Here is a 13942-nt window from a genome sequence, read left to right on the forward strand (position 1 = left end):
TCAGTTGCAAATACAGAATTGTGGTCTTGGTGACCAGAGTGATTACACAAATGAGGTGTTCGGTATTGTTTTTCATGTCACTAGTTTGTACGAATCGACACATTCTCTGCAACCTAATGTTAATAATATGCTTATGCCGATTCTTCGGTTTTACATGATCTCTTACATGTCACCTGTGGAGTGGAAGGTTATAAAAATCGCATATATATTCAATTTAAAATATCACATGGGGGTGGGGTCCGAATGAGTGGTTCAGTCGGTTAAGCATCTGACTTGGCTTGGGTCATGATCTCATGGTTCGTGGGTGGGAGCCATGCGTCAGGCTCCGTGCTGATGGTGCAGAGCCTGCTTGGGATTCTTTCTCCCTTTCTGTCTGCCCCTCCCCTGCTCTGTCTCTCTCTGTCAAAAATAAATAAATATTTAAAACATCAAATTGGATACATAAATGCGTATGTATTTGTTTATATATACATATATATATTTAAATTTGTGTATGTATGTATATACATATGTATTTATTTTAAGAGGTCATCAAGAAGTTAAGCAGTTCTTATATAAGCAGTTCTTAAGCAGTTTATATATATGTGTGTGTGTGTGTGTGTGTGTGTGAGAGAGAGAGAGAGAGAGAGAGAGAGAGGGAAAGAGAGAGAGTGTGACAATTTTTGGAGAGAGAGAGAGAGAGAGGGAAAGAGAGAGAGTGTGACAATTTTTTGGCGTATTGTAATGGCCAGTTTCCTTCCTCACTGGGCTGCAACCATAATGGAGAATTATGAAAGTGAGGCCTAAGGATAGGCAAAGCTACAAGTCAGTCTATTTTGTTTTGTACTTTAGAAGATAGGATCAAGAACAGGGTGGGGCACTGTCTTGAAGAGGGTGGGACATGTGAGGGAAGGAAATAACTTTAGGTGTGGCCGCATATGCATGGGATGCATTTGTTAGTTTGGTGTGAGGGTCAAGGAAGTTAAAGTCTAAAAGTCTTAAGTTGAAGCCATTGACTAAAGCCAAAGGAAGATGAGGAGAATTCTAGAAATTTCTAGCAATTCTAAAAAAAGGGACCTGCCTGAAGAAAAGGAAAAGGGGAGAAAATGATTTGATAAGCAATGTTTAGAAATCATCAATCTCTACATTACCCAATACATATCAAAGTGTAGTTTCTGGCTTGAGCTGGTCTCAGCTACCCAGATGTTAACAGCAAAGAAAAATCATTGATAGATGCATTTTGGGTTGTAAGTTTATATGCCAGGTCACCTTCCATTTTCTCAAATATGTTTTACTCACAGTGTCAGCATTTTGGCTAATGGCCAGTCACTCAGACCAAACCCTGGAATCATCTAGACTCTTGTCTCTTTGCCTCACTATTGCATGCAACCTGTCAATAATCCTGACAGTTCTCCCTTCAAAATATGTTTATAAGCTGATCCTTTTTCATCACCTGTTCCCAAGGACTGAAGCTACAGATAAAAGATTACATCAAGGCATTGACTGTTGGGTATAGATCAAGGCCATCAATAGAACTTTCTGCAGTGATGGAAATCTACACTTTTACTATCCACTACAGTAGCCACTGGCCACATGTGGCTATTGAGCACTAGAAATGTGAACACTGCAACTAGTAAACTGGCTTCTTAATGTTGTTGAGACTTAAATAGCTATATGTTGGTAGAGGCTACCATATTGGACAGTGCAAGTCTAGCTAATGAAATAAGTTTTGAGTCCCACAGTATGCAAGGGATTTGGAGATTCTGGAATTTGAAGTAGGTGGGACCTGCAGCCTGGGAGAAGAAAGAAACAGGTCTCTATGACAACACAGTGTGAGGGCCTGGGTAGTGACAGAATGAGAGGGCACTTGAAAGGATGAGAGGTCATGGGTTATAGACAGAGGGTAGCCAGTTCAAGAGGAGCAATGACCTCATCGTGGCCAAAGGGGCTTATTGCTGAATCAGAGAGGAGGAATCAGGTAACAGTGGCATGAGAAGACTAGGTGGCTCATTGAATTAGATGATGGTGTGACACCAGAATCCATCAGTTAATTTTTTGAAGGTGGCAATATCTGATGTCAAAGTCTGTTGGTTTGCAAACTGGAGCTCATACTTAAGGGCAGGGAGGGACTGAAGAAGGCAACAGACCACTCTAGACTGGAAGGTGGCCGGTTTAATAAACAAGAGAACTTATTTACAAGGCTCACCTTGGGTGGCTATGGGACAAGTAGATTTCTGTACTGCCCACTGGCCAGAATCTTAAAAGTTTCTATAGGCCTTAACTGGGTTCAGTCACATACCTTAACACCACATTTCTACCACCGGGCTATATTCTTAGAGAAGCTTCTGGGAGTGGGGAAGGTGAGCAGACACGCATTCATTCCAAGGACAGGGGAGGGAGTATGGAGCCTGTAGTTGGCCGGATCCAGCTTAAGGGTTAACTGGTTTTCAAGAACTATTTAAGTTCTTGATGACCTCCTCCAGTAAAGTCATCGGTTGCTGGGCAGCAGTGACTAAAGAAGGAACGAGTTTGAATACTTACAAAATGTAAAATAAGAATTTTATTTTCTTTTTGTGTGATGGAGGTCAATAAAAGATAGCGTTGAATGTGGTCCTTGAATTGAAAGCAGGAGAATTTGGCCTTCTAAAGTGCACATAAGATTACAACATGTACGTTCATATCCCAAACTCATGTTTGGGAAATGAAAGTTTAGAATATTTATTTGGACCTCATGAAATCTTATTACTTATGGTCATAAGAGTTCATATTGGGAAGGATGCTCTGTATATGAGGGCTGCCTGCTTTTGGTATTTTTCTCATCCCAGCCAACTTTGCTGAATTTCTTGTTGCATCATCTGTGAAAGTCCCATGGAGGTTCTTAAGATAGTGTTTTGTTCCATAGGCTTACTTCACACCAGTGGGGCACAGCCCTCTTACAAGCTTTGGTTTATCCAGGTTGCTGATTTGAAGCAGCACATGCCTTTTCCTGACATCTGTAGTTCATCTTGGACGTAGGTGTCCGCAGAGAGGACGTATCAATAATACGTGATATTACTGGCCTGCTAACATCGGTTCCCCAGTGCCCCCATACTCGCCTCCCGGGGGAGGTAAGAGAAAGAAGCTGAGAACATCCAACCCCAGGCTGCCTTAATAAGATGCCACAGACAGAGGGGCTTCAGCAGCAGAAATATATTTTCTTACAGTTCTAGAGGCCAGAAGTCCAAGATTGAAGTTGTTGGCTTATGTTTTTGCTGAGAATGCTCTTTTTGGCTGCTCGCTTCTCTCTGTGTCCTCACAAGGTGGAAAGAGCTCTGGTCTTTTCCTCTTTTTTGTAAGGGCAACAGTTCCACCCTTAGAAGCCCCACCCTCGTAACTGCATTTAACCTAAATTACCTCCCTGAAGGCCCCATGTCCAAATATGGTCACCTTGGGCATTAGGTCTTCAGCATATGGATTTGGGGCAGAGGTGGGGCCAGGGATGGGGGTATGAGTCAACACAGTTGAGTCCGTAACACTCATGCATGCGCAGGTATAGCACAGCACGACTTGTGGTTTTGTATTTTCTGGACATAGAACTTGTTAGTACCAAGTTCTGCTAGAGAACAAACCCACTAACATGTGACAGTATCTGTCCCTCATTATTGTCCCTTTTTCTCATGTCGAAGATGCTTCCGTCTAAAATGTAGTTTAGATATTTGCCGATTAGCATGTGACTAGCGGTAGAAAGACTTCCTACACAGTCGTTGTATAAAGAGAATAAGAGGTGTTGTACGTAGGATCAATAAATCTGTAGGAAAATGTGCACTGTACTTGTTGCCAAAGAGAAAACAAATCAAAGGGATGCATTTTTCTATATCAAATTGGTAAAAGCAGGAGAAGATAATAGAGGCCAGTCTTGTTCACATTGTTGGGGGGGGGGGGGACATTCTCATGGGCAGATATGTTGAACCAGCCTGGCGGCAGGGAAACTCGTTCTGGCTCTCCAAAGTCTGAAACCTGCACTGGTTCCTCATTCCATCAACACCACTTTATCTATTGAAAATGTCACAGACATAACAGTAGGGTAAAAGTTACAAATAAGAGATAGTAAATTATGATGCCTTACGAATACTAAGTATTCGTGACGTTTTAAAACTGTAGAATCATTTTTGTTGACATAAGACACAGTTCATGCTATGATGGTGAACAAAGTTTAAAAACACATCGAGAATATTACATTAGGACTCCATTATGTAACACTCATTACATAGAATGTGTTCAATCAGAAAAAAACATTCTGTCAGAGAAGCCTAAACCAATACACCAACGTAAATATACTTATCTCGGGTGGCAGAATTACTGAGGATGCCTCTTCCTTGGTGTTGGGTTTTTTTTTTTTTTTTCCTTTCTTATTGTCTCTCTACATTTTCCAGATTTCCTGGATTTAACACAGAATATCTCCTCATTTTGGTGGATTAGTTCTAATTAAAACTAAAGCACTTGGCGATTTACTGCCAAGTCAGAAGGCTTAAAGCTTTTTACACTTACCATTAGGCAGTCCACAGCTTGGTTGCCTTAGCCTTCACGTGGCCCTGCCTCTCTTCTTGTGCTGTGAGCTAAAAGGATTAGGAGTGGAGGTCGGGCAGTCTTACTCATACACAGAGATGGCCAACGGTCGAATTAAATCTGGGTGTGAAAAATCACGAGCCATGGAAATGATTCCCAGTCATTTCCATTCAGGCACAATGGCTAGCCGTGACTCTGGATGGTGGGCCTTGAAGGCCTTGAAGCATTCACTTTTTTTCTGTCGTTGCTGTAAGGAGAAAGGGGGGAAGTAAACAGACTTAATTATTCCTTACAGTGTGTGGGTCAGAGTTGTCCGGTGCCTGAGGATTTACCTTGATTCAATGCCTATTAAATCCCACATTTTATTATGACAGGTTACCCTCCTACTTTTAAGAGTAACATTTTAGAGAAATTGGTGTGTAGACTAGCATTTATGAGGCAGCACCACAGGTAATGGGAAATAGGCCAATGCATCACAGGACTCTAGGAATAAAGAGGGAGAAAACCCGGGTTCTAGGCCCAATTATATAAATAACTTAGAGACTTTAGACAATTTCTTTGTCAAAAAATATATCGATAATAATGCTGGTCCAAAACCTAGATTCACATGGACCTGACAAAATTTGGAAAACATGAAAGTTAAAATAATTTAAAATATGTAAGACTCATCCTTTCCCATCTTGAGGGCGTCCCCTTTGGAAGAGGTAGAGTCCCCTTTGGAAGCCAGTGACATGGATACAGGCGGAGATGCAAGGCCGGGGAGGGGGGTGACTTTGCATGTAAGAACTGCCATTTTCCTTTCTTCTTGCTTTCTGCCTTCCCCCCCTTCCCCCCATTCTCACACTTTTCCTAATTAGAAGGGCTTGGCTTCCAGGCTCTGTTACCTGGGGACAACATTTGTTGATCTGTTTATCTAAATCCTTATAATTATGAGGCTTGATCAAACAGGATACTACGTGTGAAAGCAAGTGGAATATAAAACTGTGCTTTATTATTATCTTCTCAACCCCACCACCATAATTATTTAAATCACTTTCTTTCATCTTGTTAGTATCCATCACCTAAAATACCTTCTGGTTTTTAGCCATGGTTACGTTTTGCCAAACTATGTTTAACTTGATCTTTACTCTTTGCTCGAATCTTGCTTGCAAATATTATTTTCCCGAAACCTCCTATAAATTCTGTTTGTAACCGATTTATCTTTTCAGTGCTATTCTAATCGTCGTTGATATTATTATTACAATTTTTACTTAAAAAATGACAACAAATCAAAACTAATTTGGAAAGTCCAGTGAAAAAATTAGATGACCACCTTTTTCATACATTTTAAGGAACATTCTATAATAGAACCTGTTTCAGATAGCATAGCCCTAGTTAATAACTGCTAGCAAATATAGGTAATATCACAGTGCAAGGGTTCCTATGAAAATGATGTTGTTGACTGGAAAACCCAGGCTGCTCAGATACAGTAGAACAGGAAATACTCTAACATTCACATAGCACTGGTTCCCGGAGGGGCATGTGATATGATAGTTGGAGGCAAGAAAACCACCTTTATGTACTCCCAGACTTTTATTTGAATAGTGGTTTTGTAGTGCTCTGGTAAAAATTGTTATTGGTTAATTATTATTTCCCCTGCTGATGAGCACTGCTAGATTATATATATAATGAGTACTTTAGTCTTATTTATTTGTTAGGGAAAGATAACGGGAAAAAATAACTTTCGGGATGCTGTTTTTAACCTGTACAATGGTGTCCATTTATGAATTGAGCTGATGTTATTTGAGTTTCTTCTTTCTTTTATAAACTCAGAAAAAAATAAACTGTGGCAAATGAGCCTTGGCAGCTTTAAAAAGCTTTCATCTGCCGTAGGTCACAGAGAGGGAACTTGGTAAATATTTGTGGAGTGGGCTAGGTATTTAGTATTCACAGTACTAATCTTCTTATGTTAATTCATGAATTCCCTTAATTATTTCTAAGTTATTGATCATTTATTTTTGTGATTTCCTTATAAAGGGGAATATTGAATAGATTTTCTTTGAGATGGAAATACACCAATACACAAGTAATAAAATTATGCAAAACAGAAATAAAATAGTAGATCAGCTGGCTTTTTTTTTAAAAAAAGACTCTACTTCATTTCTTTTCTCTTTTTTTTCTTTCTTCTTTTTTTTTTTGCTTCTTATTATTTCTTCTTCCACTTACTTCAAATACAAAACAGAAAATTGTGAGTGTATCTTAGAATTTGGTTGGGGTGAGAAAGGAGAAACGATTCTGTTTACTTGTATTGTTTCCTATTCTATAATGATGTCGTGTGCCTTCTCTGTAGTCCATAATTTTCATTTTTCCCAAGGGGAGTGCTTAAGGTTCCTGACAGTTGTATCTGTTTGCCATGGCGACATCTCACATCGCATTCAACATGTCCCTCTGCATTGCAGGAGCTATGCCTGTCCCAGACCAGCCTTCGTCCACCTCAGAGAAGACCAGCTCCCTGAGCCCTGGCCTGACCACCTCCAATGGGGATGGCTCAGAAACGGAAACCACCTCCTCCATCCTCGCCTCGGTCAAAGAGCAGGTAGAAACATTCCACTTTTGTGACCTACTTATGGGCGCACTTTAGAACTTGTTCTTTCAGGTGAACCCGTGATGACTCAGCTGCGTTGGAAGAAACTTACAATTTTCTGGCCAAATGTTGGTTTTTAGCATAAAAATATTAAAATTGGGTTATAATTGCCATTGGAGAGTGGATTCATATGTTTTATGTTTTCATTCATGATTTAGGCACTTTTCGTTGAGAAATATTCCACAGGGGGTAAAAAACAAACAAACAAACAAACAAACAAAAACACTTTACAGTCAAAATTCCCTATATGGGTGAAGTTTTGGAAGATTTGGTGATGGACCTTTTATTTAATACTGCTAAATGCTGAGGCCAAATAATTGGTCTTTAGAAAAGATAAAGTCTAATCAACAATCAAAATATATCCACAAGTCTAAAAAATTAGTATGTGTGACAGCAGATGAATTCTGTGTTGGGTCAAGACGAATTGGTCTTTCCAGTATCTCTGAGATAGATCTGGAAGAATTGTGTTTTAGAACTTTCCCTATAAAACTAATTAAAATCTGAATGCTTCTTCCCCCGACATTACTTTGCCTTAAAATGAATAAGTAAATAAAGTCTGAAGTCTTAGATCAAAAAAACAACAACAACAAAAAAACCGTTTCAGAAAAGTTACGTTTCTTGTAAATAAAGGGTGGCAAATAATCAAAGAAAGCTGGAAAACCAAGATTTTTTTCTCACTTCTTTTAGCATGTGCTAGAATATAAATCATAATTTTTTAAAGAAATTGAAAAAGCATCCTGTGTTTGGTTTATATGATTCAGGGATGCTGAATAAGCAGCAGAAGTGGCCAGGCTATCAATAGAGTAGCTGAGGAAAGATCCATTGACAGAAGGGATCGATGATGCTCTCAGTCAAAGTGTGCCCTCGGGTCAGGAAGTGTATGACTAAGTGGGTACACAAAGCAAGTTGAATAGAGTAATTGGATAATCTGGTTTTTGAAAATGGTCTGTAAGCAGGAAATTGAGGCACAGGCCGTATTCCTTGATGAGTTTGCTACCAGAAGCACACTCATGAGCGTGCTGACTCTTTTTAAGGAGTAATTGAAGAAAGGAACGAAGGTTCATGCCAGTTCCCATACTCAAGATAGTGCTTTGTTAAAGTTGGTCTATGCCACGGTTTCTTACTCAGGTATGATCTGGAAGTCTTTCGGCCAGTAACATTGGACTAGTGACAAAATATAAAACAGGAGGAATAAACTGAACAAGAAAATGACAAGACCTGTCTGATGAAAAGTATAGCATTTCATCAGAAGACATAAAGTAATTAGGAATAAATGGCAAGGTATGCTATGATCCATAATAATATCACTTTCTCCCAAATAAAGGTATAAACTTTAGGCTATGGTAATAAGGATCTTACGGCTGATTGTCTCTTTGACAAACTGGAATAAACTATTGTAAAAATTACATGGGAAGGATAAGTATATGAGAGTTACAAGGAAATTTTTGGTAGAGAGATTTTACCTTACCAAACATACTCATCACTATAGTGTCCAGTGGGTCCAAAATGTTCTCTCTGTAGGACATAACTGAGGGTTCAGAAACACAAGGACACATTCAACATAAAATCGTAGAAAAAATAGGCCAAGAGAAAATATGTGCCAAAAATATGAAGTGTTGATACAGTTAGTATATTAATGCTTCCTAATGTTGATGAGAGAAAAAGAAATACAGAATAGAAAAGTAGGCAAAAAATACGAACAGCAATTCACAGAAGAAAAATGCAAAAGACCAATGAATACATGCAAATGTTTTATACTCTACTGATCAGGGATATAAAATTCAAGATAGAAATGATTTTCTTTAATCTACCAAACAGACAAACATTAAAAAACAGTATATATTGTAATCTACCTAAGGGTTAAGGTTTGAGGAAATTCACATTCTTTGTCACTTTATATGGAAACGTGTATTGCTGTAACCTTTGTTTAAAATGAAATGTTGCTATGAATTGGCATTTATAGTGTTCAGTAGCCTTTGATTTGTTGTGCCTAGACATAGATAGTATAGAAATGGGTGACCTAGATCATAAGGTTTTATGTATATGGGTGTTTATTGAAAAATTATCTAGGATAGAAAAAATAGAACAATAATGATAAGTTGAAAAACAAGGTGTATCTTTTTTAATGTTTATTTTTGAGAGAGTGAGAGAGCATGAGTGACTGGAGGAGGGGCAGAGAGAGAGAGAGACACACACAGAATCCGAAGCAGGTTCCACGCTCTGAGCTATCAGTACAGAGCCCGATGCGCGGCTCAAACTCATGAACCGCGAGATCATGACCTGAGCCGAAGTCAGATGCTTAACCAACTAAGCCACCCAGTTTCCCCAAGGTGTATCTTTTATATAAAAGCTATATCCTTTTTATGTAGTTATTAATAAAATGAGTTGGAGCTATATATTATATCTTTGAAAAATTCCGTGAGGACTTTAAAAAACAACATAATAAATATTTTTGTTTATGTTTATGAACATCTAGAAAAGTGTAGGAGGAAATAAATCAAACTATCAACATTGGTTACCATATGTGTTTCCGATTAGATGGAGGTAGAGTATAGGGAAGACAATCACAAATGAGAGAAAGAATTGGGAGATTGGAATAGATATTAGTTGGATACTAGGAGATGCTACTTCTGCTGAGATAGTGATGTTTGTAGTCGAGAGAGTGGATAAGCTGCTTGAAGCAAAAATACATTGCTATAAATAACATGGCCTCTCCAAATCCTTGATGAGGATTTAATAAAAACTTACTGTGAAGAGTTTTTTCAAATAATTAAAATAAGTCCAGCATTCATTTTTGGATGGCAAAGGTTAGATTCTTTGTGGCAGGAAACTAATGTGAACAGGTGTGACAGTCTGTCCTGGAAACTGAGTAGAGGATCTGGAAGCCTCCGCATCAGAGGCTCAGGCATCATCAGGTCCTGTGGGCAGCGTGTGCCCATGTTAAGGCCAGATCCACCAGCAGCCAGGTCCATGGACTTCCTTGGGTGGCCTGGTGCAAACAAGCAATTTTTTTCTTCACTGAAGATTTTCGTCCTAAATTATTTTTAAGGTTTGCATCATTTCTTTTCCTGAGGTCTAGGCTACTATCTATGGAGCCAAAGCTAAGTTAAATATATCTGAAAAAAAAATTAGCTGAGATGAAAGAAAACTGACTTTGGCCATTAAATGTCTTTTATGATTTTAATAATTATGTACATAACATATTTATAAATATGTTCATTTGCTTATTGCTTGCCTGGTCCTCTTTGGTGCTAATGGGAAATAGCTTTCTTGACTAAAAGTCCTATTTGTTAAGTTAGAAAGTTTGAAGGAAGAAATTTTATGGCATCACTCTTATGTGCTACCCCAGTGCTGTCTCCTTGGACATCAGTTCTGCAGGAGAGAAGTCGTTCTTTATCACAGCAGGCATATATTCTGAGCTAACTGCCAAGTGATAGGTTGCATAATTTATTTACTCATTCATTAAACGTATTGAGCACTTTATATATGCAAAGTACAATAACGATGAAAGAAATACATGTATAAAGAACACTCAGTTTGACAGTTTATTGGAATAAGTTGTTATGGAGAGTAATAATGTAAGTTTTTAGACAGGCAGTTAACATTGCATAGAAACAAATTCTGGTTTATAACCACAGAATGAGCTTAAGTCATGCCAAGCCCTGTGTCATGAAATGTGTCCACATGACATGTATGGCATGACTAAGATATTTGTAATCTGAGTCCTAGAGACCTTGCACCCAAGCAGTCATGGGTTACTCCATGAAAAGGTGTTCATTGATTTATTTCTTTGTTCTAATTTCCCATCTTGATTGCTTTTAGCTGGTAAATTTTACACTTTCATATTAACATAAATAGAACCATGATTTATGTTATACTCTATGGGTAATTTTCTGTATTTCAGACACATCTGTCTCATTTCCAAGTTATCAAGTTTCTCTATGGGGCATTAAGAGAGAGGGACCTAATTCCTATTTCCTCTCCTGTAAACAAGCGTCCTTCATCAGAAGAGGAGGGGGGTGGGTGGAGGACAAGCATGTGATGACTTCGTTCATGTGATTTGGATATATAACTTAGAGCGGGTGACTGATAGCCGTTCATTATATATAGCAGCCCCAAACGTGGGGTGTCTTAAAGGGGTGAGAACAATGAAGGGATTCTTTTTTAAGGATGGTAGGTATCCCTATGATGATGGCAGTGACTTATAGAAAGTGAAATTTATGACGCTTGAAAGGGGGGAAATAACAGGGAGAAAAGTTACTGGGTAGATGAGAGTGAATGGATCTAGTGCATCAGAGAAAAGAATGGCTTTTGGAACAAAGACAGTTCATCCATGAGAATGGAAAAGAGGCAAAGTGCATGGTCTCAGGTCACCCGATGGCTTGGTGTTGGAAACTGTGGTATTTCTTCCCCTCTCTTCAGATGAGCACAGTCATCTTGTTTGAGTTGGACTTGTTTGGAGTGAGCTGGGCTAAGCAGAGGTGGGGAGGGGAGGCATTGGAGATGAGGGATGCGAGACAGCCATTATAACGATGGATCTTGGAAGTGACATAGAGTGGAAGCAGGGAAAGAGAAATTGTTAGTGACAATGCATTCGCAGTGAGTGTGCGCAGATGGTGATAGCTTGAGAGCTGTGTGCTCAAAATCAAGAATTAGAAAGTCATGATTGTTAATGTTTAGACCTAGGTTGTGACTCTTTGAGATGAGATCAAAATGAGAAAAGAAAGCAAAATTTTTTTGACTCTGGGAAAGGTGGTGGGGAGTCATGACAATGCCAGGACAGTGGTCTCCAGGAGAAGGGACAGTGCTCGCGTCGCCCATGTGGAGGGGTGTGACTGTGAGAAGCACACTAATGTTCGCTTGTGGTTGCCTAAGAGTAGTAGTCCTGGTGTTCGCCCGTGTGTTTTCATTGCTTTTAATTGTCACAGTGCTGGTCTACACAATTAGATAAGAATTTATATTCGTTTACACTATGTAACCTTGTCTTTGTATTTTGCCTTAAATCAACATGGTACCCCTTTGCTCTTAAGAAAACCATGACTTTCCTAAAAATATATTCATTTCGAAAGAATATTTCTTTTCCTTCAGGTAACTATTGTTTCATTTGATCATCACACAATTCCAACGCTGGCATCCAAATAGTATAAGCTAGAAAATTACGGGACATTTTAAAGAGCTTTAGAACTCAGATAGTTCATTGATCTTTGTAAATTATGACTCAGATAAGTGTGTTTTTTGTAATAATTCAACCAGTGAAGTACATTTAAAAATGAATAGGTTACATAGAAATTGTAGGTATATAACAGTATATGCCAGTGTCTCATTTCATTGTATTTTTCAGTAGTGTTTATCAAATGCCAACACTGTGCTTAGAACTAACCTTCCCTGGGTGATGCACAAATCTGAACTCTGACCTCTACTATTTAGCAGTGAAGTTAGAAGACAAACCTATATAGAAATGTATAAAGCATTTAAAAACTTACAGACAAAATTTTAAGGAAACTCTCTAGTCTATTTACTTAAAAACTCCAAGTCATTTATACTAATAAGAACATTCCTTAACTTGACAGTATTTATAACCCTAGACACTATTGCTACAGTAATTTCTCTTGTTTTTTTTTGTTTTGCTTTGTTTTTTGTTTTTACTTTGCACAAGGATTGCAATCATGTTCTTGATTTTAGAGGAAATTTTTGGTACCATTATTTCAAATACTGATTATTTTCTAGGTGGTAAAACAGAAGATTTCTTGCTTTTAATCACTTTTGTTATTATTTTTAATAGAGGGGAAAGTAGGAGTGAAGACATTTCTGACCTCCCACTATGGGCAAAGCTACTGCACAGAGTACTTTATACATGGTATGTCCTGTGAAGGCACGAAACAAGCATTTTAAAACATTCTTCTTACACGGAATCTAAAGAAATCTTGATATTTTACATTGACTCATGGTGAGGATAGCATGCCTTTATTTTTATTTTGTTTCTTTTATTTATAATTAAAAAAATTTTTTTTAATGTGTATTTATTTTTGAAAGAGAGCGAGAGAGTGGGGGACGGGTAGTGAGAGAGGGAGACACAGAATCGGAAGCAGGCTCCAGGCTCCGAGCTGTCAGCACAGCGCCCAACACGGGGCTCGAACTCACGAACTGCGAGGTCATGACCTGAGCTGAAGTCGGACGATCAACTGACTGAGCCACCCAGGCACCTCTATTTATAATTTTTAAATTCCATTAGCTCTGTATAAAAAGCATATGATTGGGAAAGAGCACATTATAAAATCCTCCTTTAATTAGTCTTTGTCCTGTGCCACATGTCATTGCCAAGTCTTTCAGCATTGGTAGTGTTACTGTAATGTGGAACACTAGTTTCTGATAACATGATGTGAAAAATGACCTGTGATGATTAATCACTTTCCAAACTATGTCTTGGGAAAGCATCTTATGAAAGTAATGACACAATTATCATCCATGAAAAAGAGGAAATTAAAACACCTTTGGGAAAGGTCAAGAAGATAGGGAAGGATTATCTGCAAAGACTAGTGAACTTTATATTCATGTAGTCAGAGAAAAAAGAATTCTATGTATCAAAGTGCCACAAGTGGAACTCTTTCCATATATTAAAATTAAAATGAGAATTGCTCGATGATTTTGAATTTATTTCTTGTTTCAAGCCAGATGTAGATTGAAAATGGGGGGAGAAAGCATATTTTCCCCCTTGCTTTCATTGTTAGAACATAAACCATGGTAGGAACAGTCATGACCTTTTTCGAGATGTGAACTGAGCTATGAAGTTGCAAG

At 38.4% G+C, this 13942-nt stretch overlaps 1 protein-coding gene across 3 annotated transcripts in view; it reads left to right on the forward strand.

Moving 5' to 3' along the window:
* CTNND2 (catenin delta 2) overlaps positions 1–13942 on the forward strand; it is a 931760-nt gene that overhangs the window by 158459 nt on the left and 759359 nt on the right. For 2 of the 3 annotated variants that reach the window (XM_042997503.1, XM_042997520.1), the window contains exon 1: positions 6867–7099. In XM_042997503.1, the coding sequence (XP_042853437.1) occupies positions 6917–7099 (183 nt within the window). In that variant the 5' untranslated portion in view covers positions 6867–6916. Of the gene's footprint in view, positions 1–6866; positions 7100–13942 lie in introns of those variants that run through there. The other variant, XM_042997513.1, reaches the window with a different exon arrangement.

The sequence above is a fragment of the Panthera tigris genome, chromosome A1 (genome assembly GCF_018350195.1).
Source record: "Panthera tigris isolate Pti1 chromosome A1, P.tigris_Pti1_mat1.1, whole genome shotgun sequence".
NCBI classification, from domain to species: domain Eukaryota; kingdom Metazoa; phylum Chordata; class Mammalia; order Carnivora; family Felidae; genus Panthera; species Panthera tigris.